This window comes from Myotis yumanensis, unplaced genomic scaffold, assembly GCF_028538775.1.
Source record: "Myotis yumanensis isolate MYYU_CA2020_CCGP unplaced genomic scaffold, mMyoYum1.0.hap1 SCAF_2, whole genome shotgun sequence".
NCBI classification, from domain to species: domain Eukaryota; kingdom Metazoa; phylum Chordata; class Mammalia; order Chiroptera; family Vespertilionidae; genus Myotis; species Myotis yumanensis.
The window spans coordinates 208,538,864-208,566,779 of record NW_027223753.1 but is presented as its reverse complement, the minus strand read 5'-3'; the positions used below and the strand labels follow the sequence as shown (position 1 = coordinate 208,566,779).

Here is a 27,916-nt window from a genome sequence, read left to right as displayed (position 1 = left end):
CACTTGAAACTCACTTGCTTCCCATACCCCTTGCCCCCAAGAGCAGGTAAGACCTGGAGAAGAGGTAAGAGATGCTCATTTCTGGGCTTGCTCCCCCCTGTTCAGGCTCTGTAGGGACCCTATTTGGTGGGGCTGCCCCATGTCTTCTGAAATCTGCTTCCATGTGGGGCAGGGAATGGGACCAAGAAAGGCCTTGCATGCATGGCCAATAGGTGAGGAAGGAGACAAGAAAGCTGAACCCTGGGCCAGGGATTGAAGTTGACATGAACCCTTTAAGCTTGTTGAGAGTGGGGTGGGGGAGAGAGGACATAGCCTGCAGAGCAAGCTCCCATGGAAAGAGTCTAGGAAAGTTTATTAATGTTTTCTATACACATGATTGGGGAACAGTGGGATCAATGGGTGTGATTTTATACCCTGATAAGTGCAACTATAAATATATTTTTACCGCCTTTCATCAGACCACCATCCTCATTTTTACACAGGAAAACATGGATCGAACCTCATAAAGACTCCAGCGATCCCTTTTGCAAGTCTCTATCAGAAGCCGTACCCGTCAGAAGGGGGAACTGTGTCTCCTGAGGAGTCCACATAATCACCCTGTCATATCTGTCTTTTTTTTTTTAATCCTCACCTGAGGATATTTTTTCCAACGATTTCCAGGGAGAATGGAAGGGAGGGAGGAGGGGGAGAAAGAGAGAGAGAGAGAGAGAGAAAGAGAGAGAGAGAGAGAGAGAGAGAGAAACATTGATGTGAGAGAGAGAGAGAGACATCAATTGGTTGCCTCCTGCATGGGCCCCCCCCGGGGCTGGGAAACCTGCAAGCAAGGTGTGTGCCTGTGATCAGAAACCGAACCCATGACCCTTGGGTGCATGGGCCAACGCCACGTCCATGGAGCAGGATCACGGTCAGTCAGCCTGATGGAGGAGACGTGGTCTGAGGGTGATTCCATCAGGTCGGCTCAGACGACCTTATCTTCTCCAGTGCCCCTAACTCTCAGCAAACTTGGGGTTCATGACTGTCGTGGTGGCACTCTTGAAAAGGGGGTTATCCTGGTGAGAAAAGCAAATGAGACTTGTGAGCGCAGGGAAGGGAAGAGCTTAGATCGGGGTGACCTTCCCATTGGCAGGGCTTGCACTCAGCAGCTCTGAGGATGGGGGACAGGCGGTAGCCACGTGAGGGGGTTACATAGGGGCCGGAGGGCCAGACCCTCTACGCGGGACCAGCCGCCTCGGGCCCCCGGGGATGGCCACTCACGTTGTTCCACTGAGACTTGAGCTTCTCCTTCTCAAAGCGCTTGTACTCCCTGAGGTCAGTCAGGTGGGTCAGGGCTTTCCAGATGACCAGCAGGAGGACGCCAATCAGCACGACTCCTGCCAAGGTGCCACCCACGATGGCGCCTACGTTGGGACCTTTTGGACACTCTAAGGTGAGGAGGAAGCACATGCACACCGTGTGTCAGGCCCTCTCCAGCTACCAGGCCTCGTGCGTGTCCCCTCCCCCGCCCCCCAGGTCACCACACAGTGCTCAGGTGGACAGAGCTTGCAGCCACCGGTAGTTGAGCGAACAACCTGACCCACTCCGGGTCAAGGCAAGGCTGGGGACAAGACCAGGCCATGCAGTTCCAAATGCAACTGTGAGGACTCTTGTTTACAGAGAAAGAGGGCCCAGGTTACCAGCCAACCAGGGCAGAGCATGGATGGGACACAGGTTGTGAACAGGCTGTGCTCTCGAGGCCACAGGAGGGCTCATTGTAGGGAAGGGAGCCGAGAGCAGGTCTCAGTCTTGCAAGGGCCGCTGCACTGCTGGCCCATGTGCAGTCGTGAGAGCGGTCGGGCATCCCAGCTCTGTGTCCCCTCAGCCTCTTTGAGAGGGAACAGGGTGGGGGTGCTGAGAGTTTGTGGGCTCCCCATGCTGCTTGTCTAAAGCCCTTAAACCAGTGGTTCTCAACCTTCCTAATGCCACGACCCTTTAATACAGTTCCTCATGTTGTGGTGACCCCCAACCATAAAATTATTTTAGTTGATACTTCATAACTGTAATGTTGCTACTGTTATGAATCATAATGTAAATATCTGATATGCAGGATGTATTTAGGTGACCCCTGTGAAAGGGTTGTTTGACCCCCAAAGGGGTCGTGACCCACAGGTTGAGAACTGCTACCTTAAACCATCCCATGGGACTGTTTACCGTAAGTCCCAGCATCCCACATATGCTTTGTCATTGTCACCCCATGTACCTCCTGGAAATTAACGTAACCCACCCCCCACCACCTGTCATGGCCTGTGGATCCTGCCCCTGCCCCTTATTTCTCCTGATGAGGTCCCCATGTTCCATCTATGGGCAGGTCCCTCCTCTGTTCTCAATACTCCAGGACCCAGCCCAACCCACCCCATCCATCTTCACATTTAGCCACTGGACCTCAAGCAGCCCATCCAGGTCTGTGTCCACCCGGCTCCTCGAAGTCCTATGTTCACTCGCCCCGCCCCTCCTCCCCGACGGGTCTGCGTCTGGTTTTTGAAAACACGGTTCAGGCGTGTCCCTCACGCTCCTGAAATTCTGCTAAGGGCTTCCGACTATGTTTGAAAAGAGACCCGAAGGCCTCCCAGGGCTCCCAGGGCCCTCGAATGCCAGGCCTCTGACGGCACACCCTCTGTCCCCCATGTCTGGATGCTCTCATCCTCTGCTCTGAGCTGCAATGTGTCCTCCTCGGAGAGACCTGTTAACCTCTGACCTCAGGAAGCATCCGCTGACGTGGCCTTTGCACCTTGGGTCCCCAGCCGGAGGCCCCCCTCCCTCCCCATCATGGCGCTAGTGTTCTGAGTTGTTGGTGGAGGGGGTCCAAACCCATTGCACATGCAACCCGTGATGACAGGGTTGGTGTTTCCATGTCCTTCACCATTTTGGGGCCTGGTACTGACCCCGAGCTGAGCAAGTGGACAGTGAGCAGCGCTTAGGAAATGCAGCACCTGGTCCCTCAGGGCCCCTGGACCCCCACTCCAGGGCTGAGCTCTGAGCATGCAGATTGTCCACCTCAGGCCACATAGCTGTCCCTGGACAGGGCTCCAGGACCGGGTCAGTGTCCGTGGGTGACCACCAGCTTGGGTCCTGAATTCCCTCCAGCGGCGTCCTGTCCCCTTGAGCCAAGGGCACAATCCACCCACTGCCCGTCATGCACCAGGAGGTGAGGTCAGAGACTGGGAGAGGGTCTGGGGCAGGCGGACCACAGTCCGGGCCGCCCTCCTGACCCCGCCAGTCGGCCTTCCCACAAGGAGAGGGCTCTGCGCAGCAGCCAGAGTTCCGGCCCCCTTGTCCCACCTGGCAGGGCCTCACCTCGTATCTCGTCCACGAGCATTTCATATGTGTTCCTCCCCTCCAACTGCCACAGGGTGTAGGTCAGCCAGCAGCCCTCTGAGTCCCGCTCCTTGCACTTCCGGGTGAGCTTGGGGTTATTGGACCGACCCGGATGAGGGGTCTCTCTCGACTCTATCACTTTCTGACATGCCTCAGTGCAGTTCTTCATGTAGGGACCCTTGTTGAATTTCTGGCACTCGGCACAGAAGCTGTGGGAGAGCCACTGTGTGAGCACGTGTGCAACCGGGAGTGGGATGGTGTGAAGCATGAGAGAGTGCCAGAGTCTGGGCACCGGGGTGGCAGGTGGGGCTGGTCCTGGGTGCTGTGGGGCTGACACTGGTGCCTGTGTGGCTGGGGGAGGAGGTGGTGCTCTGGGGAGGGAGGTGGGCAGAGCCCCTGGGACCTGGAAGCCTGACAGATGGGGTCCAAGATGGGCAGCGACCCGGAGCTGAAGGACAGCAGCAGGCGTGCAGAAGGCCCCCACCTCCCCCCGGGGCCTCAGCCGGGCGGTGGGTTTCTGCTGGGGCTGGCACCTGCCCCGGTCCGGTGGAGGCAGCACTTACATGTGTTCGCTGCAGGGCGACGGGCAGCTCGGGCACTCCTCACAAAAGGGCAGCAGGTAGTTCTTGTCGCACTGGCACACGTTGCAGAGGCACTGGCCACGGCCACTGCACACGGACCTCCCCTTTCGGCAGCCGTCTGTGGACTGTTGGCACTGGCAGGCCGAGCCCTCGAAGCCCGTTTTGCAGAGGCACTTGCCGCAGCGGCATTCCCCACGATCTGGGAGACAGCGGGGTCACCGCAGAGTCACCCCCGCCCGGTGCCAGCCCCACCCCCCCAGCTGGCCTTCCACTCACCAGGGCCCAAACCCGGGACCTGCTCCTGGGGTCTGTCTGTCCCTCTGTCCCCAGCACCACCACAGATAACTCACCGAGGCCCCCGCAGATTTTGCCATCGTAGCGCTCGCAGTTCATGTTGTCACACTCGCAGTACTGCCCAAAGATCTTCTTGTTGGGCACGTCGCTCGTGTGGCACACGCACTGCCCGCAGATGCAGTCCCCCAGCCCCGAGCAAATGATGGAGCTGTTGTCTTTCCGGCAGCTTCCTTCCAGGTCCTGGCTGCTCCGGCCCTGAGTCTGGCACTCACAGTTCTTCCCCATGTAGCCAGGATCGCACCTGGAACAGGAGGGACACCGCTCAGGGCTCCTCCCCCGGTGCCCTCTGCTGCTGTGTGTGGCTCCTGCCCCAGAGGGTCGGGGTGGGTGGTGGGGGCGGGGGGGGGCTCACTTGCAGATGCCACACTCCACGGAGCCCTTGCCACCACAGACGCTGCGGTCCTGCACCCGGTCCTTGCACTCGCACTCGCACTGGGGAAGTATGCTCACGGTCACCGTGTCTGTGAAGCCCAGCGCCCGAATGACAAATGATTGCTCCTGGACACACTCTGTGGCCGTGACCTTCACCTGGAAGGTGACCTGTGTGGGGAACAACAGGGCGCAGGAGAGGTCAGGACCCGGCTTCCAGACATGAAGGATGTAGGCCTCAGGGTCCCGAGAGGGAGTCGGTGGAGGTTGGGGCAAGGGGAGAACGCTGATCGCTAGGGGTTTCTCTGGAACTTGGGACTAGAGATAAGAAAACGGTGAGATACTGGAGCAGGGCGGTAGCAGGCGCATGGGGCTCCCTGACCCACTGACCCCGTCTCTGGCTGGGACCTGGGCCGGGGGGATGGTTCTTAGGATACTTTCTATCGCACAAGCATTCCAAAGGATTTTAAAATGACTTTGTAGAGAACATATACTTTGTCCCTAAGTCCAGCATGCTAAGGTGCCCGAATCCCACAGGAGGTCCTAAATTCTGAGTGCAGAATTGTGTTCTGACCTTGAATAAAGGGTCAAGATCATGCCTGGGAGGACGGAGTGGGACAGAGCACAGTCCCCACCAGCCACACGCACACTTGAAGTGGTCACCAGCACCGAGCTTCAGGGAGTGCCAGCTTGTCGAGAGCAAGGCACCCCCTGCCCAGCCGTGGTTCAGTGGTTGATTGTTGACCATGAACCCAAAGGTCACGGATTTGATTCCCGGTCAGGGCACATGCCCCCGTTGTGGGCTCCATGCATTCAGGAGGCAGCCAATCAATGACTCTCTCTCATCATTGGTGTTTCTGTCTTTCTCTCCTTCTCTATTCCTCTCTGAAATCAATAAAAATATATTTTTAAAAAGAGAGCAAAGGCACCCCCAAATCAATTTTAATGAATTTCCAGACGGTACATTAACAAAAAGCAGAAATGTCAAGAAAAATGTGTGTAAAAGAAGCAAGCAGCCAACCACAGGATTGAGTAAATTCCCGTGTGGATCACGTAGGGCAAGAAGGAAATATTTTGGTAAAAATTCACAGGTAACATTTAGTAAGTAACGTTTGAAGAAATCCTCATGTCATGTTGTAAAATGTAATACAAGCAACTATTTTGCTAAATATTAGCTCACAGCCAGTGAAAGAAAAATTTAATTGCTGTGGTCATAATAAATTTAAAATACGAGGAGGGAAATAAGCCAGTGCTTATTTCTATTCATCTGCTTGGCCCATGCTTTAATGTTTTCAGCAAACAAACAAAACCATAAATCAGGAAAACCAACCCAGACGCGTAGTATGTGAAAGGAATGCCCTTCTCTGAGGGGACACGCTGTTCCAGCGTCTGCTCCCAGGGGGCGCTGCAGACCTCGCGGTCATTACGGCTACACTAGGGAAGTCTTCAGTGTTGATAACGAGGATGCTCCTGCCAAGGACGGTGCTAAGTGCCCCACCTGCTCCCCCTGAACAGGTAAGATATAAACTTACACCATTTCGCCTCTGCGGGGATTTTAAAGGAAGGGAACTGGACCTCTGGTGGACCTTGGGCTCCTGCCCCTGACTTGTTCCTAAGCCCTTCCGTTTTACCTGGGTGCACTTCCTTCTAGCTGTCCCTGGGGGAATGTTGGGATGGAACCTCACCGGAACGTTGATCTGGACGCCGTCACAGTCCCCTCTAGGCTGGTTCATTTGCGAAACTCCGTTGCTGCAGAAGGAGTCGTAGGTGACTCTTAGGGTGTCGGGGAGGTTGTTATGATCCAGAAAGACTCTGGAGGAGAGTTTCTGTGGGCAAAGAGTGGCTGCTGATTAAGGAGGACCGTTCTGCTATCCCCAGGCCTTTCCAGGCGATGGCTTTTGCACACCTTCCCATTTCGCATCCCTCTCCCTTCGCCCACAGGCACACTGAGAGCTGGGTAGGTGCTTGGTCCTGTGTCGGTGCAGCAAGTGTTGGGGTTACCAACACCACGGCCCTGCCCTCAAGACAGGCCAATGAGAGGACCAACATGGAGACTGACCACAACCCCATGAGAATAGGGGCTTGGCCATCCCACCCACCACTGAATCCCCAGTGCCCCGCACAGGTAGGAGTGGAAAACTAAGTACATGGGAGAGAGACAGAGAGAATGAGACAGAAAGACAGTCAGAGAGACAAAAAAAGAGGGGGAGAAATAGAGAAAAAGAAAGACAGAGTGGGGGGTGGGGGGCAGAAAGATGGTGAGTGAGCATCATTTCAGAAAATATGGGAACATCCACAGGCAGTGGCTGGGGTGCAGGAGGGCCCGATTTGGGGGTACAGGGCTCCAAGAGCATACAAGGAGCCATCAGAACCTCCTCGATGGGGCTCTAACTAAAGTCAATGGCTTCAGTGTTTATCGGGTGCTCCCGTGAGCTTGGCTCGGTGAGGCCATCAGGACTTTTGGCCATGAACCTGGGGTCCATGTTTCAGGGAAGGCACTGGTGAGGAGGGTCAGATGTGACCCATACCACGCCATCAACACGATAGGACACAGCTGCCCTGTGGGAAGCCCAAGGTCAGTTTGTTCACAAGGCCCAAGGGTGTTGCCTGCAATGCACTCCTGTCCAGACCACCATTTTATTGACCTGCAGGGGGGTGGCATCTGTGCTGAGTGTCTGGCCCCCAGCAAAGCACCCAGGGACTCACATTGTAGGCATCCTTAATGAGCTGGACCACATTGCTGGAGTCTTCTGACAGCTCCCCAACCGCCGATTTGGGGATAATCTCAGTGAGCTTCTACAAGGCAAGAAGACCAGGTGGGTCACAGGTGGAACTCTGGGGCCATGGAAACCTCACATCTACTGCTTGGCAACACCCCAGAGGGTTCCTTCTTGCCTGTCAGATGATTCAAACTATCCCCCACTCCACCCGATTTCTTACAGTCTTCAGTTAAGACAGTGCATGGTCAGTGGTGTGCTGGTAAATTGTTAACATCAGGTTCTCAGGGGGAAAAACCCTGAGTTGTAGCATTTGCCAATTTCCTTGGTGTAAATACCCCACCTGGGTGGATTTCACACTACCGATATCACTGAACATCGAGCTGTGGAGAGATGTGGCTTAGACAGTGTTCCCACCACGCAGATAAGACCGGCAGAAACAATCAGGGCATAGGTTATTGGAAATATGCCAAAGCAGGGGATAGGGGGAAGTTTGGAGTATTTCAATGAGTTGATGTAATTCAATTTTAATAATGATCGTGTTAGGAATAATGTGGTAATCTGCTCTAGCAGGCCAGGGTCAGCTGGTTCAGCTATGTCCGTGGGTTAGCAGGCCCGAGCACCTATAATGCAGGCAGACCTGAGGCCAGCCTCCAGGGAACCTTTGGCCACTTCCTCCCACATACTCGCCTTAGCCTGGTTCAAGGGTCTCACCATCACTCATGGATGATTGCTCCAACATTTTCTCTTACAGAATTGATGGTTGGGTCCATTTCCTGCCTCAAAGGCCTGCTGTGACTCACCAGAGTGGAGTTCAGTCACCTCCGTGGAGCTCACGAGGGCTGTTCAGCCTGGCCACCCACCCCCTCCAGCCTCCACCACCCACTCCCCCCCCCCCCCCCCAGCTGTGGGTCTCTGCCGTGGTTTGAGAAAGTGGGACTAATCCACAACACTTGCTATGTTGAAGCAAAATGAAAATGTCAGAACCAATGCCAAGATGTACGCCACAGATACGCTAAATTTCAAGGGAAACCATCCTCTTTCATCCACATGGAAATATCATGTGGCAGAAAGAGGCCTCGAACTCCCTAACCACACAGTGTTCATGCTCCTAAACCCACGGCCCCGCGTGGCCTCCTGCCCCAGACGCCCGCCCCGCACGCAGAAGCAGAACTCAGCCTGTGGCAACGCTGAAATGGCTGTATCCTGCCCTATTGCTCAAGACCTCAAGGCCACTTACTTCATAGGTTTTCACCATTTTCTTGGTTACAGCAAAGATGGGCTGGATGTTGTTTTCAGCCAGTTTGTGTGCCAGCTGGCCCACGGACGGGTAGTCCTGAAGAGGAGACACCCAGTCAGGTAGCCCAAGGCCAGGCAAGCAGCCCAGGCCAACCACCCACACCACGCAGCAGAGGTGACTGCGCGGGGCCCAGAGGCCGAGCCCGTCCACGTGCTGTCCATGGAGCTCTTCCGAATGATATTGACAAATGCATAAAATAGCAGGATTCAGAGGGAAACCAGTTATATCAAAACACAGTTAAGAATGTTGACACTGAGCCCAACGACAACTTGCAAGAAGGGCTCTTAGTGTAACTGGGCTCAAATTTAAAAACAGAACCTAGAAGCCATTACTGAACAGGGGCCTGTCATGCATGACACACTTCAGGGAGAAACCTGTACTAAACTGCCTGCCTCTTTTAAAAAAAAAAAAAAATTCATCTTTATTATTGAAAATATTACAGATGATCCTCTTTTTCCCCCACTGACCCCCTCCTGCCGGCACTGCGCTCCTGCCAGCGGAGGCAGTCCTCATAAAGAAGCTCCTGGAATTGTGTTTCAACTAGTTGGACTGAGACTTTCCAGGTCCAATTGGCGCTACATGGCTAGATCCCCATCAGCATCTTCCCTGACCAATCAGAGTGGCTCCATTCTGACCAATCAGGATAGTGCTTTTTGGACCAATCAAACTGTGAGGATTTGGAATCCTCATTTGCCTGAGAAGGAACCAATCAATGATCAGGGGCAGGGACTTCTCTCTATATAAGTCAGCTCCCCTCTAGCCTGGTTCAGAGGCATTTCCCTTTCCACCAAAGACTGTGTTTCTCTGTGTCGTGCTGCTAACACTTGAGCAGCGCGGAGCCACTCAGCAGACTGGACCACTGTGGACTGGAGCAGAGCAGAGCTGTCTAGCCCGAGGGGGCCAAGCTGCAACACCAAGGCTGAGGGGCCCTCCTGGACAACCTCACAGTCATGCTTTTTCATAATTGAGCTGTTTGCACGTGGTGATTCCCGTTGGCATGGAATTGGCACTGACAACCATCGTTGACATGAAAATGTTAAACATGTGGCATGCTTTTGATCAGTGCCCTAAAGAAGAAACCTAACGGCCAGTCACCACTCCCCGATGTGCAACGTAGAGACGATAGTGAACATAATTTTGGAGTCTCTGTGCTTGTGGGCTGCTAGGAATCCCTCTGACTTCTATCAGGGGCAAAACCTCACCCACCACCCCCAGCACGGGGCATCTTATTTTCATAAATGAGAGACAGTCTCAGTTTCAGGCAGAGGTTCACCAGAACCTCAGGTGGTGTCTCTTTCCTGTCCAAGTTGTGGACCCCTGAAATCTACCCACCAACACCCTCTCCTGCAGTCTATAGGCTCTGGGTGGAGTTGTACCATCTCAGAGGTGCTTCGCAGAGTTTACGATTTCAGGGTGTGGCGCATCATTCACAGCAGGCCAGGTGAAAGGTGGTGGCTCATGCCCGAGATGCGCCTCCCTTTCCCACTCCTCTGACTCTCCAGACGTGTTCTCTCAGCTGGCCTGGAGTGACCTTGGTCTCCGGTCTCCCTGGATAGATCTATACACACCCCTGGACTTCCCCTTTCGGCCCAGTGTTTCCTCTGCAGTCCCTTGTGCTATGTCCCCTCCCAACGAGGACCCCGGGGAGAAGCACTCACAAACTCGTTGCTTCTTTTGTACATGCTGTCCTCCAGGTGGCAGTGGCCATCGTTGGGGGTCAGGATGGCTCCCAGCTTCCCATCGCCTGCAAAGTGGAAGCCATCGTCCGTGGCGAACACCAGCAGCCGCGTGACATTGCGCCAGCCAATTTCCTTCTGAGAAAGAGAAGGCGGGGTTACCTGCCTCGGTTTCCTCCATGGGGCCCTCACAGAGGAGAGTTGACAAAGTGCTGTGCCCCCCTCCCCCCGGGGGGTTTCCAGATGGGACGACCCAGAGGCAGGACCCCAGGCAGGGCCCAGCTTCTCAACTCGGGTCCAGGCTCCCGTGCCTGGGGCTGGAGGTACATCTCTACAATGACAAGTTCCCAAATGCCCAGTGAATGTGTGGGACAGACACTGAGGGGACTGCAGTGCCTGTTTATATGAAAACACGTAGTCCTCTGAGGCCCAATCAGTGCAGACCTGAGCCTAAATCCGAAGGAACTATTCCCAAAGAGGAAAAGAAAATACTCGTAGAAGTGTGTATCGAAACGGGAGATGAGTCAGGCACATTCGCCACACGAGTGTGTCATCACAGGACATCACACGCAAACGATGTGTGTGCCTGCGACGCAGGGACAATCCGCAGAGAAGCTGGAGGATTGGAAGCCAGTTTGCAAAGGATCGGGACTGAGTGGTTGAAAACACGGGGCCGGTGGTATTGTACTATTTACATCATAAATCCAGTGAGTGGGCCGACGAGGCAGGGCTCCGCAGGCGAGCGGGCAGCCAGAGGCAGGGGAGGCCACTGGGGGAGGGACAGGCCAGACATGGCCGCCTAAGCCACAGGACATGGTAGGACCTCAGAGGACGCCCCTTATTTCCCGAGGGGCGGAGGTTGGGGGTGATTCTGCTCCAGGAACCGCCAGGATCTGACTGCTCCGTGGTCTTACAAGATCCTTTGCTTATATTTGGGCTTGAGAAGATGTTCCCCACACCACAACTAATAGTGACATTTCTGGGTGACTGGAGGGTGCCCTAAGGTGCTCAAGGTGAAGGTGGCTCCTGTGGCTGTGGGACTGAGGTCCCCATCGGGGAGATCCAGGGACGGGGCAGGGACAGGCCTTACCAGGCAGGCTGCGACCTGCATCATGGCATCCAGCCCGCCCTCAGGGGCGTCCAGGTTCCCAGAGATCAGCTGCTTCCCGACTTCTGTCTGGAACTGGTTGGAGTTGTCCGTGAGCTTCAGCACATGCTTGAAGGCAAACGGGGGCTGGCACTCCTTCTCCTTGTTGGGACACGGATTCCGGAGTTTCTCGGGGTGCGTGTTGACAAAGGGAAGCACTGTCTTGTCCACAAAGGACCCGAAGCCTGAGGGACAGCAGGGGTAAGTGTGGGAGGCAGAGGTGGCACCAGGTGGTGGGCAGGCAGGGCCACAAACCCATGGGGCAGGGAAGGGTGGAAGGGGGGCATAAGGGTGGGAGGGCCTCGGTTTCCCTGCATGGTACAGAGTGGGGGAGAAGGTAAGATCGCCCATGGGGTGTGTGTGTCCAAGTGTGTGCACGTGTGTAATTAGGTATGTATGTGAGTGTGTGTGTGTGTCCCCACATATGGAGACAACCGCCCGGAGGGGGCAGCGATGAGGGTGAGATGTTCCATTTCCCTCACACACATGCACTTTGTAAACGAATCCCTGCTTGTCAAGCGCTGAGGCCCCTTGGCCCGGAGGTCAGGGCTGTGTGTGTGTGTGTGTGTGTGTGTGTGTGTGGTTATTTCATTAACGCTGTGATTACTCTGCAGTCTATATAGGTTTGTGATCTTTAGTTTTTTAATAACTAGCACTGTAGGACTATTGTCTTTCAAATATATTGAAGAACAAACAAAAGGAGACGGAGGGAGAGGAGGGCGGGCAGTGTCAGGAGAGCCAGCCCCTGGTATGGCCTTGGTGAGGATGCAAACAGGGACACTGCATGAAGCCCCCAGCACCTGTCCCTCAGGACGTGTGTGGGCAGCAGGGCCAGCCGAGATTCTAGGCAGGACTCAGTGGGTTGACCTCACCAATGCGGCCAGACTCGGTGATTTCGTTGAGGGCCCGGAGGAGGTCACCCCCCAGCTTCTTGACGTTGATGAGGTCATCAAGCATGGAGTAGGACAGGTCCATCAGGTAGTACAAGTCGATGGGGTAGCCCTTGGCGCGCCGGAAGGTCACATTGAACACAGCCTCCTGACCTGCCGTGCGGATGGGAGAGAGTGAGGGGCAAGTTGGTTTGGGCAAAGCTGGTGTAAATGGTTACTCGGGCTGTTGGCTGCGGGACTTATCAGAACCTTTACTCGGCCAGGAGTACCTGGCCTTCTGAGAGGGGAATAGAAGGGTGTTTTCCAGGTGATTTTTTCCTCCTTTTTACAAAGAACACAGAACACAGGGCTGAAAGACACCCAGGTCCCCAGCCACAGAACCCCAGTCCGAACCAAGCCTACCCGGTCTCAGGTGGAGCTTCACTCTCTGTGGGAACAGCTGCTTCTGGCCCCCCTGCTGGTTCTCTGTGGTCTCAGCGAGGCTTCTGGGGTCCATGATGTCATCGGCTACACAGCCCTTAGACAGCAGCTGTACCCTCGTGTCACAGCGAACGGAGTCGGGCTCCCCTGGCCTGGAGAAGTTCTGGGAGGGGAGTCACAAAGAAGGAGGAGAAATAGGGGGGGCCCACGCTGTGGGCGTTGTGTGAGGCTGACCTGCAGGGTCACTTGAAGAGGCTGACCCTCCTCGTTTGCTCTGGCACTCAAGACAAGCATCCTTATGATACAGGGATGAGGTGGGGAGCTGGACAGTCCCCGGGGAGACACCCATCTCTGATAGCTTCTCCGTGAGGCTCCCAGACCACATCAGAGTGTGGGGGCAGTCAGTCAGCCACTGCCTCCAGCAGCAGCCCACACGGGGCCTGTCCTGACCTAGCACAGCCTGCCTCTCTGGTTAGCCTCCAAGATGCCCTAGGACAGGGGTCGGGCCTGTCTGTCTGTCTCTCTGTCAGTCAGCCACCCTGAGACCTGTTCACAGAGGTTCTGCTCTTGTCCCGCTAGGAAAGGGCCTGGGATGGTCCTGGGCACCCGTAGTTTAAGAGGCAGAGAAAGGGGGTCCAGCCCGGGAGGTGGAAGGACTGGCCAGGAAGGAAGCTCTTACCGGCTTCAGGCACCAGGCGCAGCCGGGCCCCGACTCGATGCAGTCCCGGCAGGTGTTGACCTTGTACTTGTTGCACTCCTGGGAGAGGACTGGGGGCGAGATGAGACCGGTGCTGTCTCATCAAAGCCGGTTGGCACAAGGGGCTGCTACCATGGACGGGGTGGACAAATGACCAAGCCCGCTAGCAGGGTGTGGAAGGAGAAGGAGGGGTAGCAGAAGCACCAGGAAGGATGGGATCAACCAGGGGGGTGTGTCTGCCAGGATCCAGCGAGGGACTCCTGGAGGCTTGGCGGGCAGGACCCATCATTCCTGACGAGGAATGCCCCACAGAACTCACCAGGCCCGAGGAGGAGCAGAGCCCACAGGGTGAGCAGCAGGGCGTGCTGACGCAGCATTTCCTGTGGAGGGACGGGTCTCAGGGACAGGTCCTCACACCCAGAGTCTGGGGCTGACCACCCACGGAGCCCTCCCGCACGAGCCTGGAGATGCAGAGCCAGGAGGCCCTGTCCCTGCTGCTGGAAGCATTTGGCATCTGGGTGAGGCCAGCACAGGCCTGTCTTCGTGACTGCCCTGCAAGGCAGCTATCAGACCCCTGACCTGCCGGGCCTCCAAGGATGAGCAGAGAGGGGGCCTCACGCCAGTAGCACACATGGGTCCACTTGTACTTGTCCACCTACACCACACAAGTGCACATAGGTGCACACGTGCATGTACAAACCCCCATACCCATCACATCATCATATGCATGTTCACACAGAGAACACACATGAGCCATATTCCACACACATGCATACATGTGTGCACACACCACACACATCACAAACAAATGCATACCTACCACACACACACTTGGTGCCACACACCCTGGGTCAGGGCCGTGGGGCCCTTTGTTTTCCCTGAGTCCTCAGTGAACTGAGCACTGAGCTCGGAGCAGAGACTCGGGAGGCCCAGCCTCGGGCAGGTGGCGGCAGCAGAGAAGGTGCTCTGCACCTGGGGCGCTCCTGCACTGAGGAGCGAGGGAGGGCTATGCAGAGCTGCGGCCCGCCTGTCCAAGGCACGAGCTGTAGCTGGCCATTATTTTGCTTTCCTTGATGTACACCTGCCGTCTTTACAAATCCAGTGCCAGGGGGAGGCGCGAACAGGGCATCGAGGAAAGTGGCTCATGCAGTGGTCACTGCTGATGCTCCCAGAGGCACCAAGTGGCTGCGGAGTCGGAGGCCTGGCCTTCTAGTTCTGTTCTGGTTCTCACCCACCGCCCACCGGGCAGGGGCCAGAAAAGGAACATCGTGGGGGCTGCAGACCCAGCCTGGGCACAAAGCAGAAATGACCCTTCAGAACACCAGGGAGGGAGACTGGGCTTCCTGGGTGGGTGGCCTCCAGGTCTGAGAACCCTTCAGCTGACTGTGACCTTTTATCTGACACCAAGGAAGCGGAGAAGGTGCTGAGAAGCCGGCAGCCAGGAGGTGGCAGGCAGGAAGGAGCCGCTCTTTATCAGAAGCAAACATCAACACAGCTCACCCTGGAGGTAATGCAAATGCCAGATGCTCTCCCCGGGGTGGGTCTCTGAGGTTCCTGGGGTGCCCTGCTGCCAACACCCTGCCTCCAGGTGGTGGTGGGCCTCCAGGGAGGCCTCAGAACCCCCAGTCGGTGTGGGTCTACCCAGGCTGGCAGAGGCCCAACCCAGAGCCCACCTATCTGTTCTAGGGCCTGCGTGGCTCCTGCCGTGGCCTGTAGGGCTCTGAGAGCATGTGGTCCCTGCTGTAGGTCTCGGGGTGCACCCTGTGAGTGGATCCTGCCCTCCCCACTCCTCTCCCACCCTGCCCAAGTTCCTGTCTTTTTGAGGCTCCCCACCAGGACCCAGAAATGTCAAAGCAGAACCCTTGATTCTTCCAGAACGGGTTGAAAGCAGAACTCCTGCTTCTCTGGCTTCCTGGGCCACAGCAGCGGCCAGCCTGAGAAGCGGTTTCGGTTCACTCTGGGCCCCCCATTTGTGGACTCCCAATCATGGGCCCTGGGGCTCAGGCCAAGGCTGGTCTCAGCTCTCCATCTGGGCACCCCAAAGTTTGGCGGCTGGACTGGTGCCTGAGTGTGCCCACTGAACCCTCAGCTGACTGCACTGCCCCGGGGTGCAAGGTCCAGTCGACCCCAGGATAGCACCCCACCCTGAGCCTGAGGCAGCCCCAAGCAGAGGACAGTGAGTCCCCTCCCCAAGCGTCCCATCCATGCTGTGGTCTGGCGAGGTGAACGGATCCCCCCAGGTCTGGGGCAGGACCTGCAAATGCAGCTCTGCCCTCCCTCCTGAGGCCACAGACCTGAACCTCCAAATATTCACCACAACCAGCTTGTATACTCCCCAGGTCCTCACACAGGGAAACTGAGGTCCGAGCAGCAGCAGGACCTGGGCACGGTTTCGCTCAGTGCACTTCCTCCCACAGTGAGGGGAGTGCACCTTGGTTAGGGCAGGGCCCACAGGCCACAAGGTCCTGACCTTGACCACAGGAAGCCAGGCAGGGGTTGGTAGGGGGGCTGCCCTCTCCCCAGTGTTACTTCTAATTTCCTGCAGCACAGGGACGGCCACTGCGGATGCCTCACCCCAACCCACAGGCGAGTGGGGGCAGGACACCTGGCACATGGTGGCTCTGGGCGCTCAGAGGGCAGATGGAGGGAAGGAGGCAGGAGTCAGCCTTCCTCTCAGCGGTGGGCAAGCTGGGCCAGGCAGGACTCTCCTCATGGGACCTCAGGGCGCAGGCCCACACTGGCTGTGCATGGCAGCCAGAACCAGACCTCAGAGGCCAGGGCCTTGCCTGAATCCGGGTTGTGGACACACAGAGACCAAGCCCTGCTCCGGGCGTTGTTCTGAGGCTGCCTCAGCAGGCGTAGTGCCCCAGACTGGGTGGCAGGCCTGCCTCAGCAGCTCACTCTGCCTCAGTTTCCTCTGTGTGACTGGAGAGGACAGGCTTGGATAGTGATCATGTGTAGAGCGGCCTCGGCACCTGGCACCCAAGGGCCCTGGACTCGCAAAGACAGCCGGCGGGAGAATGAGCAGGTGAGTGGGAGGCCCAGGCTGAGCCAAGGAGAGAGGGCAGGGCCAGGGGGGAGCAGGGCACAGGCTCCAGCCAGGCCACCTGAGCCTAGGCCTGTAGAGCTCATGCCAGAGGTGGTTCTCTGATGGGCAGCCCCTTGCCACCCTTCTTCTGCCAGAGGCCTGAGTGCCCTCCCACCAGCCAGGCCGCAATCTCTCTGGATCCAGAAAGCACCCCTCACCAAGATTCAAGGTGCAAAACCCTAAGTTAGGCGTTTTGAGAAACCCCAGGCCCCACCGGCCAGTGAGGACCTGGACCCTGCCCACCAGGAGAGAGATGGCACAATCGAGGGAAACTGTAGGAGATGGTGTCCCCAAGTCCTCTGTACCAGCCAGCTTCCCCAGAGCCCGGGCCCAGTGCCCTCCCTTCCACACCCCATGAATGCAGCTACAGGGGGTCCTCTCTCCCCACAAACAAAGTGCCAGTTGGCTTCTGAGATGCAGAAGGAGCATCAGAAGGAACACACACTCCTTCCAAATCATACTCACTCACTTGAAAAAATATCCATATTTGGTAAATGACAGACGAAAAAGGGAACATTAGAAGAGAAATACAACTTTGGGCAAGAAGCAGGGGGAAGCACCGCGTTTGAGTCAGGATGAGAAGCTGGTGTCGGTTCAGGCTTCCCGTCAAAGATGGAGGCTCTGCCAAAGTACGAACCCTCAGATGAGGCCACTCGGGGTGCCACAGCCACACTGACTGTTAGCACTTGCCCTGAGAGCTTGCCCTTGACTGCTGGGGTCAGAGAATAAGCCCTCCTGAGTGCTAGCTGACAAGAGACCACAAACCAAGTGACAGGGAGCTGTGAGCAGAGATGACGCTCTGGGGAGGAGAGTGAGAAGGAAGAGAAGGCAGGGGCCCCTCTTCGCCCAGGTGGATAGGTCAGGGTTGTTTTATGGAGAAGAAAAGCAAACGTTTGCAATGGGTTTTAAAGAGGCCTCAGCCTTTTAACATCAAAGACAGAGTGTCAGCATGGGATCTGTTTTATCTGCTTTATCCTATATAATAAAAGGCTAATATGCAAATCAACCGAACAGTGGAATGACCAGTTGCTATGACGTGCACAGACCACCAGGGGGAGCGCCACTCAGCCAGAAGCCCTGAGGCGGGCTCATAGCTGGTGAGCACAGCGGCAGTGGCGGGAGCCTCTCCAGCCTCCACAGCAGTGCTAAGGATGTCCGACCACGGGGAGCAGGCCTAAGCTGGCAGTCAGACATCCCCCCGAGGGCTCCCAGACTGTGAGAGGGCACAGGCCAGGCTGAGGGACACCCCCCTCCCCTGTCCAAGTGCATAAATTTTGTGCACCGGGCCTCTAGTATAAACATAAGGGAGACTGGATGCTGGAGTCCAACCCCAGCAGGTCCAGGGGTCCCCAAAGGTGTGGACGGAGTCGGCGAAGAAGGAATGACACGAAGACAACCTTCAGTTGGTCAGCAGCCTAGTCAGGACCTCTAGCCAGGATCTCCAGCCAAAGTTCTGGTTTGGAACTCCAGCCAAGCTCTGGTTAGGATCTGATGAGGATCTGATGTTTATTGTCTTGTTACATCCATATTTATACCAGCCGATTTTAATCCTGTCAATTTCTATTACAAAGGTTAGGGCGTTTATTATCTCCATTCCAGGGAGTAAAGATTATGTAGCTTAACTACCCGCCTGGCACTTAATTAAGGGGTTGTATCCCCTCCCTAACCTCAGGGAAAAATCCCCACCTGGGGGAACAACCTTTCTCGGAGAGGTGACCTTGGTTAAAACACATGGCCCTAAGGGGAGCAAACATATTAAGAACAGTATGCTATATATGCCAGGTCCCTTGAAACATATGCTGTGCAGATGTTTCTTTCCTGCAGTGACTGTGTCAAGCAGCAAGGATGGACCGGCTTCCGGCAACTGGACAGGGCTCACCTCCAGCGGGGGCAGGGACACACCACCCTGGATTACAGAGGTCCAGACTGATCCAGGGACAAAAAGGGCACAGGATGGAGGAGGACGCAGTCTACAGTCCTCCCAAACTCCAGCCCCACGAAGACATCGTCCAAGTTGCAGGGACATTGTCACAGCTATTAATTTCACCATTGGTGATGTAGGAGAGCAGGCATTTGAAGGAACACAGTTTCTGACCTAATGGAATAAAACAAGACCCCCCCTCCCTAACACACATTAATTAGAAATTTTAAAATGCTGCTGATTATCTCTTAAGTCAGCAATTTCTCACCTTTTACCTTTTTTTTTTTAATCTCATGGCACACATAAACTAATTACTAACATTCTGTGGCTTACCAATATATATATATTTTTGCTGATCTGACAGAAAAAAAAAAAAGGTATAATTTTGACTCAGTCACACCAGGTGGCTATTGTTGTGTTGGCTGTTGTTATTTTTAAATTTGACAATCTAAGGGAATGAGGTCAGAGCTCCTGACTAAACAGTCAGGTGTTGCAAGTTTTTTCTTGCAAGTGTGCCGAAATACACCGGCTGAAAATCGCTGTCTTAAAGAGGAAATCAAACATATCTATACCAGTAGATACTGTAGACAAGGAGGTGACACAAACATCCTCTGCAGGGCAGTGATGCCCTCTGCGCCCCTTGGGGACGTGAAGCCGATGCCCTAGGTGCCCTAATTGTGAACACGAAGGAAGGAAAATTCACTTCTAGGGCCAGACGATCCAGAAGTGAAAGAGCAGCAGAGCTATGGAACGGAGGCAGGAAGCACACAGACAAGGATGGAAATGGGTGAATCAGAAAACAAACACAAAGGCAAAAACTGAGAGTCACACTGAAACCCATTTCCTGGGGAAAAGCAATAAAGTGGGTCACCTGGAAGGGGAACATGTCTGGTGGCAGCCGAGGAACTTTGAAAGGGAGAGTCAGGCCCACAGGGGTGGGGGGGTTGAGGGGGGTAGTGTCGTTTACTGGGCGCTAAACGCACTAAGAAGCTTTGAGAATGGCCTCTGGGAGATCCTGGTGAAGGTGTGTGGCCCCGCAGGGTTCAGAGGGAGCGTCTGCAGGCACTGAGCAGGAACACACCAGCCCCCAGGCACCCTGCTCACCGAGCACCACACACCCAGAGCCAGGCGACTGTCAAGAACACGCCCCTCTCAACACAGGCATGTTAAGTCCGTTTCAGGAAATAAAGTGATAGAAGAAATAAATGAATGTGTATTTTACCATAAGGAAGCCTAAGCTTAAAACTTAAGGGAAAAAAGGTCAAGAAGATAGATGACTCTAAAACAACAAATGGGTACATTAAAAATTTGAATGGATGAAAATATTTAATTACTATCTAATGCAAAAGGTGAATGGTGCCCTGACCTGGTGGCTCCATTGGTTGGAGTGTCATCCGTACACCAAAAGGTTGTGGGCTTGATTCTTGGTCAAGGCACATACCTAGGTTGTGGGTTCAACCCCTGATCAGGATACGTGAGGAAGGTAACCGATCAGTGTTTCTTTCTCATTTCTCTCTCTCTCTCTCTCTCTCGCTTCCTCCCTTTCTCCTTCCCTCCTTTCCACTCTCTCTAAAAAGCAATGGAAGTAATATCCTCGGGTAAGACTTAACAACAACAAAATGAGTGGTAATCTTCCTCTCTAATGACAAAAAGGCCAATACTCCATAGTTCCTCAAGAAAAGGCACCTGGTCAGTAACTGGTTGAAAGTCACCCTGCTTAGTGGTCAGGTAATGAGATTTCTTGTCTCGCTATCAAATGGCAAATGTGTTGAACATTTCTGACACTCACCCAGCAGAACCGGTGCAGCAATTAGAACGTGTGAATGACTCGGTTTTCACGGTAAGAACTGACTGTGGGAAACCAGCAAAAGTAAGTTCGCAAGCCCTGCCCAGGTTTCTCTCTCTGGGTGGTGCAATTAGAAGTATTTTCCATTTTCTTCATTATGTCTGCTCGTATTTTCCAAACTTTCTACGGTCAGCATTTATAACGGTTTAAGAAATATCCATTCTTCTGAGAAAATCCAAACTATGGTGGGGGAGGAAATTGTCCTGAAGTTTCTGTTCCTACTGCCAACACTTCTGAGGACGGTTACTCCCTGGTGGTGGGAAGAACTGAGACGCTGACGTCCGGCCCTCCCTGCTGGAACACAGGCTTGTAGATGGTTCATTCACTCACTCACTCGCTTGCTCACTCATTCATTCTCTGAACAAACGCTGGCTGGTCTCTTCTCCAACACTGCCTCCCAGATTCTGGAATTCTGCCCTCTGCTGAGACCTCAACACATCCCATCCCCACACTCCCACCGAATGTCCATCACTCTCGGAGGCCTCTGCACTCCAAAGCTGAAGCACAGCGGCATCCATACGGTCTAAAATGCTGCTCCCGTGGGCTGACTCTGCGAGTGCTCCAGCCCCAGAGGCACTGGGAGAGAACCCGGGCCCCTGCTCGGGGTTCTCCCAGGTGGCCCAGTGGGGTTCTCCCAGGAGGCCCAATGCTCGCAGAGGCACCAGAGTAGCCTGCTGTCCCACGGCTCCTCCCAGGCAGGAGCCCTGGCTTGGTGAGGTCTTGATGTCAATGAGGCTGGCCTTAGATCAGTGGTTCTCAACCTTGGCTGCACATTACAATCACCTGGGAATCTTTTATATTTTTTTTATTTTTTTTAAATATATTTTATTGATTTTTTTACAGAGAGGAAGGGAGAGAGATAGAGAGTTAGAAACATCGATGAGAGAGAAACATCAATCAGCTGCCTCCTGCACATCTCCCACTGGGGATGTGCCCGCAACCCAGGTACATGCCCTTGACCGGAATCGAACCTGGGACCTTTCAGTCCGCAGGCCGATGCTCTATCCACTGAGCCAAACCGGTTTTGGCTGGGAATCTTTTTCAAATCCTGATTTCTGGGCCTCATCCTCCGGAAATTCTGTCTTTGTTACTAATGTTGTGGCCCCACCCCATAACAAAGAAACAGAATTTCCAGAGGATGAGGCCCAGAAATCAGGATTTTAAAAAGATTCCCAGGTGACTCTAATGTGTAGCCAAGGTTGAGAACCACTGCCTTAGACCCTGCCTTAGCTCCTCAGCCACAAAACCCTTCAGACTGTTATCCTCGTAATTAGCTAGTTAATATCAATTCAGGAAAGAAAGTAAAGGGAAGTGAGACTGTGGGCATGGTCACCTGGGAAGCTTCACCAGGAAGCGACAGCCTCACACAGCATTGTCCTCCAAGAGATTAACGCCCCTGCCCTCCCCCATCCCGTACTGGATTTTAGGGGGGAAGGGGAGATGGGCACATGCACAGTAGAAGTCATGGTGGAGCAGGGGGAGTACGTGCCTGCCAGTCTAGCCTGGGGAACAATGGAGTGGCTAGCGGGTGGGCCCCATCAGAAGTGCATGAAATCTTGGAAAGTTAAAATCCCCAAAGAGTTCCCTCTCTCCTGCTTGCTCTTGTTCTTGCTCTTTTGCTCCCTGATCCACACTCACTAGAGTGCTCACCTGTTTCTTTTTCATCGCCATGTGGCCGTAAGTAACTCCAAGGCCCCTGGCCATGCAATGGATTGCAGCTGGGAACACAAGCTGAGCTAGCCAGATGCTGGATTGGACTGTGTTTTCATATGGAACAGGAACTCTGGGCTGAGCCCTTAATTCTGGCCCCGCTGAAGACAACATTTCCATAGCGAGACAAACAGAGATGGGACCTTGGAGGGGAATCCCCTTAATTTTACGTCATCAAAAAAAGCTTTCCGCAAAACCCCATCCTCTCGTGGGGGCCTCAGGAAATTCTTTTCCTCGCAGCACCCCAAGAACCCCACTTCCACCGATAACAAGACTACTTCTAGCTGCAGCCCAGGGTGCAATGCTCCCAGGTGACACTCTGTCCGGAAGCTTCCAGGACAGTGGAGTCAGGCTACATGGGCACAGAGGACACTGCATCTCAGAGTGGCTGGATCTGAGCATCCAAAAGACCCGAATCACACCCCAACCCCACATCTCCTGCCAAAGGGAAAGAGGTGTGACTCGCTCTGTGACACCTCCTGGGTGAAGGGCGGTGGCTTGGGAGGCCTGGCATGCAGGGATGGGGAGCACAGCAGACACGGCCAGTCTGCAGGGGAGCTTCTGCCAATGGGCAGTGGTTCTTGCCCAGATAGCCACTCAGGACTGTGGACCTCACAGGAACAAGACTGGGCATTGCCCACAGCACCACCCTGTTGGCTACACTCGGGCAATGTAGTATGACTCCACTGCACTGGAAGCTTCCGGAGAGAGGGTCACCTGGGAGCGTTGCACCCTGGACTGCATCTACCAGGGGATAAACTGTGCCTGCTCCCCATTCCACACAGCGGATCAAAAGGGTCAGTCCCTTCTCCAAGCTACAAAGCCACACCAGCCAGACCCCAGGGTTGACACTCTCAAACCTACACTCAGCAGCTGAGTGACTATGGACAGGCCATCTCAGCCCTCCCAGCCTCAGTTTCCTCCCTTGTTAAAGAGAAACGAAGACCTCGAGGTCTCTGGAGGAAGAGGGAATTTTGCCTGCAGAAGGCTTTCCAACTTGAGTTGCAACATCAACGTTTCTTAGGTTTCTGACCTGCCCTGTAGAGTTTTGACTTGCTAGGTCTCTCAACTGCATTGAGCCAATTCCTAAAAATAAAAATAAAAATCTCTCTCTGCACATACACACACACACACACACACACATGCACACACACACACACATGCACGTACACACACATGCACACACACACACATGCACACACACACACACACACACATGCTCTCGTCCTATTGGTGCTGTTTCTCTAGAGAACCCTGGCTGCTGCAGATCCCAAGATATATGTCCAGTTTTAGAAAAACTTGCTAGAGGTGTTTTTAACAACCTCGGAGCTGAGGGAAGCCAACTGCACTGTGGTTTCCTGGAGGCTACGAGGGCACTTCTGAGCCCCCTTCTCTCCCCCCCTAATCAGAGCTGTGGGCTGTGGCATCACAGCTCCCCCAGAGCTGAGAGGAGCCCACATGACACCCTTCTCAGACCTGGGAGCTGGGGTCTGCCTGCTCCCTAACTCCCCTGGGCCTTGCTACCTGGCCGCTGGGGAGGGTGAGTGGCCCAGACACCTTTAGCTTTCAGAGGAGGGAGCCCTGGGCCAAAACAGGAAGTCCTGCCCAGGTCACAGACTGGGAGCTCCAGGACCTGGCTGTGCCTACCAGGCCTCTCCTCCCTGCACCATGTCACCAAGACACCCACCAGCCAATAATGGAAGTGAATAGAAACCACCAACCTGTCAAGGACCCCCGCAGCCTGGACACATCAGCCTCTTGTCCACGTGTCCCTCACACCTGCTCAGAAGCGACCTTTGATCATAGAGTCAGTTGGAATTTAAACTACAGGCTGGCCCAGCCTAGCCCTCCCATTTCACAGGTGGGAGGCCAAGCGGCCTGCTCATGTCACACTCTCCCTGGGTGCAGGCGAGCCCCTCCCATCCCCTGGACAGCGGCCGCCTCTTCTGCAGAACTTCAGCAAGGCACTGGGTGGCCCCTTCTTCCCCCACGAAATCTCCAGGTAGTAACTGCCCCTCCAGGAGACTGGTTTAGGCATCACACACCTAATGCCTGTCTCCCTAAAACTCACTGTCACCCAGCACTTTCACATCCTCAGTCCTGAGCTTGTGAAACTTCGAGAATCCAAGAGAAGTGACAGACCCACCACCTAGAAAATGCACCACGCACACAAACACACCTCACACATATTTACACACACATACACACTCATAATACACGCTCCCCCATACCCCATATCCCCATACATCCACATTTAGACACACATACTCACACCACACACACACACTCACTCCTTCACATGTACCTACACTCATACACACACCACAAATTCACATTCCCCCTCATATACACACACCAAACATCACACACTCACATTCAGACACACACACAGACTCTGCGGGGCACAGACCAGCCCAGGCAGCGTGGAGGCGCGAGGAGAGGAGGGGGACTGACTCAGGCAGGAAGAGGAAGACACAGCTGGTGAGGCCCCACTCCCCTCCCACACAGCCCAGCCTTGCCCAGTGCTGCACCCACCAGCCGGGGCAGGCGCGGGGTGGGGGCGGGGGGGCGGGGGGGGAATCTTCCCTGCCCCCACCTCCTTCTGGCTCTGCCAGCCTCACAGCCCTCATTTGGGGGCTCAGCAAGTGTCTGTGGCTGTTGGAAGACCCTAGACCCAGATGCCGAGGACTGGGGCTGTGCCGGTCCTCTCTCCATGCTGGGTCCCGTTCTCTTCAGTCACAGATGTTCCCAGCATCTGCTAGCTCTGCCTACGGTGGGCACCGCACCCCTCACTGGATCTCAGTGACAGGAGGCCTGGGGTGGATGATCCCAGGGAAGGCAAGAGGGAGCAAGGCTGCCAGGGCCCCTCCAGGGCTGGACCCCCTGGAGCTGCTTCCCCTGGGAAAGGCTATGGCCACTCTCCAGGGAAGAGCCACAGAAAGACCAGCATTAGAAAGACCACCCTGGACACGTCTGTTCACTCACCCCGCTCGATGTCCTGGAGATGTGGCAGGGCATCCGGTGGGCTGGCAGGGGCCTCTGCCCGCTCTTGACCAGGCTGGTTTTGTGGCACGTCTGGGAGGACCCTGGCCAGCCAAGACTTGGATGTTGAAGGCACAAGGCTTCCTCTTCTACAGCAGCAATAGGGAGGAAGTAGTTACATGTGGGCGATTGCACCACATGTGGCCCATGAAACCCAGCCCCGCTGCTCTACACGGGCTCCCAAGGGGGGATGTCAGAGGAACACGCTTACAAGCCAAATGATGGGATGTGCCATTCATTGTGCAAGTCGTGGTGAGAAGCAGAGAGAAGGAAAGGAGGTGCGATTACTGGGAAGAGGGGCCCCTGGTGGCACGGAGGGACTCAGCCACATACAGAGGAGGTCTCCCTGTGCCCTCCAGGGAACAGGGAACCGCAGAGGGAGTGCCTAGGAGAGGGGGCCTGGCCTGCGACCGAGCACCCAGCGAGGAGAGTGCCTCCATCATTGAAGAAGCAAACAGGGGTGTTGGGAAAAAGAACTTGTTTATGGAAATAAAAAAGGTTTACACAAGTCAAAGAACAGGACAAAGGCTGGAGAGCGAATCAGAGAGCAGGATGAGAGATCAGCTGAGGGGCACAGGAGATGGGAAGAGGAAGGCACGTCCCTCTGTCTGTGGATGCCCAAAGTCCACGTGACCACGGGAGTCCAGGGGAAGGAAGAGTGAACAGAGAGGAGGAGATGCTCAGACAACAACAAAAGAGCCAGAGCTAAGAGAGGACCCAGATTAAGAGTCTCTGCAGGCCCTAGGGAGGGAGGGAGACGGTCTTGTTACTAGGTTTATCCTGAGGCTGTCACAGGACATCAAAGATAGCAAGGAAATTTCACAGGGTGAGGGGACTGCTAGAGGGGAGAGGGAGAAAGACCTGGTGAAGGTCCCATAGATTTTCAGGCGTAACAAAGGTTTTGTGATTATATAAAAGCGTCCCCATCCTTTGCAGTGGTTCTCAACCTGTGGGTCGCGACCCCTTTGGCAGTCGACCGACCCTTTGACAGGGGTCGCCTAAGACCATCCTGCATATCAGGTATTTACATTACGAGTCATAACAGTAGCAACATTACAGTTATGAAGTAGCAACGACAATAATTTTATGGTTGGGTCACAACATGAGGAACTGTATTTAAAGGGCCAGAAGGTTGAGAACCACTGCTTTAGAGTTACGTGTTGAAATATCCCAGATGATATGATATGACGTTTTTTATTTGCTTCCAAATAATTGAGTGGGGAGGGATGGGGGACAGTGGGGGAGGGGTGTAAAGGAAACAAGATAGGCCATGAGTTAATCATTATTAAAGCAGATGTTGGGGGCATTCGGGCATATTAAACTATTCTGTCAACTCTTATATATGTGTGAAATTTTCTGTAGTAAATTTAAAAAAGAACTTTATATATTTTATTGATTTTAGAGAGGAAGGGAGAGGGAGAGAGAGATAGGAACATCAATGATGAGAGAGTCATTGATCGGCTGCCTCCTGCACGTCCCCTACGGGGGATGGAGCCGGCTACCTGGCATATGCCCTGACCAGAAATCAAACCCTGACCACCTGGTTTACAGGTCAACGCTCAACCACTGAGCCACGCCAGTCGGGCTGGAAAAGAACTTTAAAAAGAGGTATAAAGTTGTTTAGTTTTGCAAGATGGAAAAGTTCTAGAGATTGGTTGCACAGCAGTGTGAGTATACTTAACAATACTGATTGTGCGCTTAAAAATGCTAAAGATGATTAAAGGGTTAAATTTACTTTATGCATATTTTATCACAATTAAAAAGAAAAAGGAAGTGTACGAAATGCTATTTATCAGGCACCTGCTGAAAGAGACACCGCAGGCTGGGGAGAGATTTCAGGGACAAGGCTTGCATAGGGAAGCCAGGGACGGGTGAGAGTTGGGGCAGGATTCTGGAATAACCTTTTCCCCCAAGTCAGCCAAGTGCCAAGAAATTCCCTTTGCTGTCACTGTCACTTAGGTCTTCCAGAACACGCTCTGTATTTCTCCAGGCATCAGTGAGGAAGCCCTGAGCCTGGCCGACACTGAGCTGGATCCCCGGAGGCCGCACAGCCCAAGCCCTCAGAACATCACGGCCCAGTCAGGAGACAAGTGCGTCTGATACAGGCAGAATGGAAGGGGTCCCCGGGAGAGTAATCCAGGTGTGGTGGGGGCAGGGGGCAGCCAGGAGGGCGGCTCCGAGAGAGGCAGGCTGTTTTCATCTCCTTGCTGAATACCGGCCTGGCACCTCGGTCCTACTGCCCACCCAGCCATGTGTCAACGGCACACAGCCCAGCCCAAAAGCTTGGGAAGGGGGCTCCCTTGTGATGGATGGAAGATCGGAAGTATTTTCATAATGGAGACTGTGAAGCAAGGGGACCCAGGCTCACTTCACTGAGATTCTCCGGGGTGGGGAGTGGGGGGTTGGCACCGGTCAATGCTGGGAGGAAGGTGGGAGACAGTCAGACCCCGAAACCCATAATGCTGTGCTGGTGGGTGCTGGTGGACTGAGTGAGTTGGGAAAACCGGTGTTGAGCCTGGCTTCCAGCTCTCCCCTCCCCCTGCCCCCTCCCCCATCCCCCAAAAGGCAGAAAGCAATCTCACCTGGGGTGACCGAGGGCATTCAGGTGAAGGGAGGCTGCTGGCAGCCCTTTCCCAGCTCTCAGCTCCTCCCTCTCACACCTTCACTCTTGGGCCTCTGTGCCAGCTTCCCTCCCAGTTGGCCTGCAAATTCTCCCAGCCACCCGACCCTCCTCTTTCTCAGAAACTCCCCATCGTTGCTTTTTTAAAAAAGTTTCTTCCCACTAGTAACTTCCTCCTACAATGTGA

At 54.6% G+C, this 27,916-nt stretch overlaps 1 protein-coding gene across 1 annotated transcript; it reads right to left on the bottom strand.

Annotated features, from left to right (window-relative positions):
- Window positions 1-331: 331 nt before the first annotated feature.
- On the bottom strand, window positions 332-27,916 carry ITGB2 (integrin subunit beta 2). The gene is made up of 17 exons (XM_070407066.1): window positions 27,692-27,916; window positions 25,053-25,198; window positions 13,822-13,882; window positions 13,485-13,573; window positions 12,788-12,968; window positions 12,368-12,538; window positions 11,439-11,680; window positions 10,331-10,486; window positions 8,613-8,708; window positions 7,362-7,451; window positions 6,341-6,481; window positions 4,639-4,826; window positions 4,283-4,527; window positions 3,915-4,131; window positions 3,331-3,560; window positions 1,255-1,421; window positions 332-1,049 (listed from the first exon to the last, which is right to left on the bottom strand). Exons 1-17 carry the CDS (start codon window positions 27,708-27,710, stop codon window positions 987-989), a joined length of 2,502 nt encoding a protein of 833 aa, XP_070263167.1. The 5' UTR covers window positions 27,711-27,916; the 3' UTR covers window positions 332-986.

Excerpts from the sequence above, each read along its gene's own strand:
- ITGB2 (XM_070407066.1), bottom strand. Across the intron at positions 12,539-12,787 it reads GAAGCTCCACCTGAGACCGG|GTCAGGAGGCTGTGTTCAAT; the intron begins GTAGGCTTGGTT and ends TCCGCACGGCAG. Across the intron at positions 1,050-1,254 it reads TCAAGTCTCAGTGGAACAAC|GATAACCCCCTTTTCAAGAG; the intron begins GTGAGTGGCCAT and ends TTTTCTCACCAG.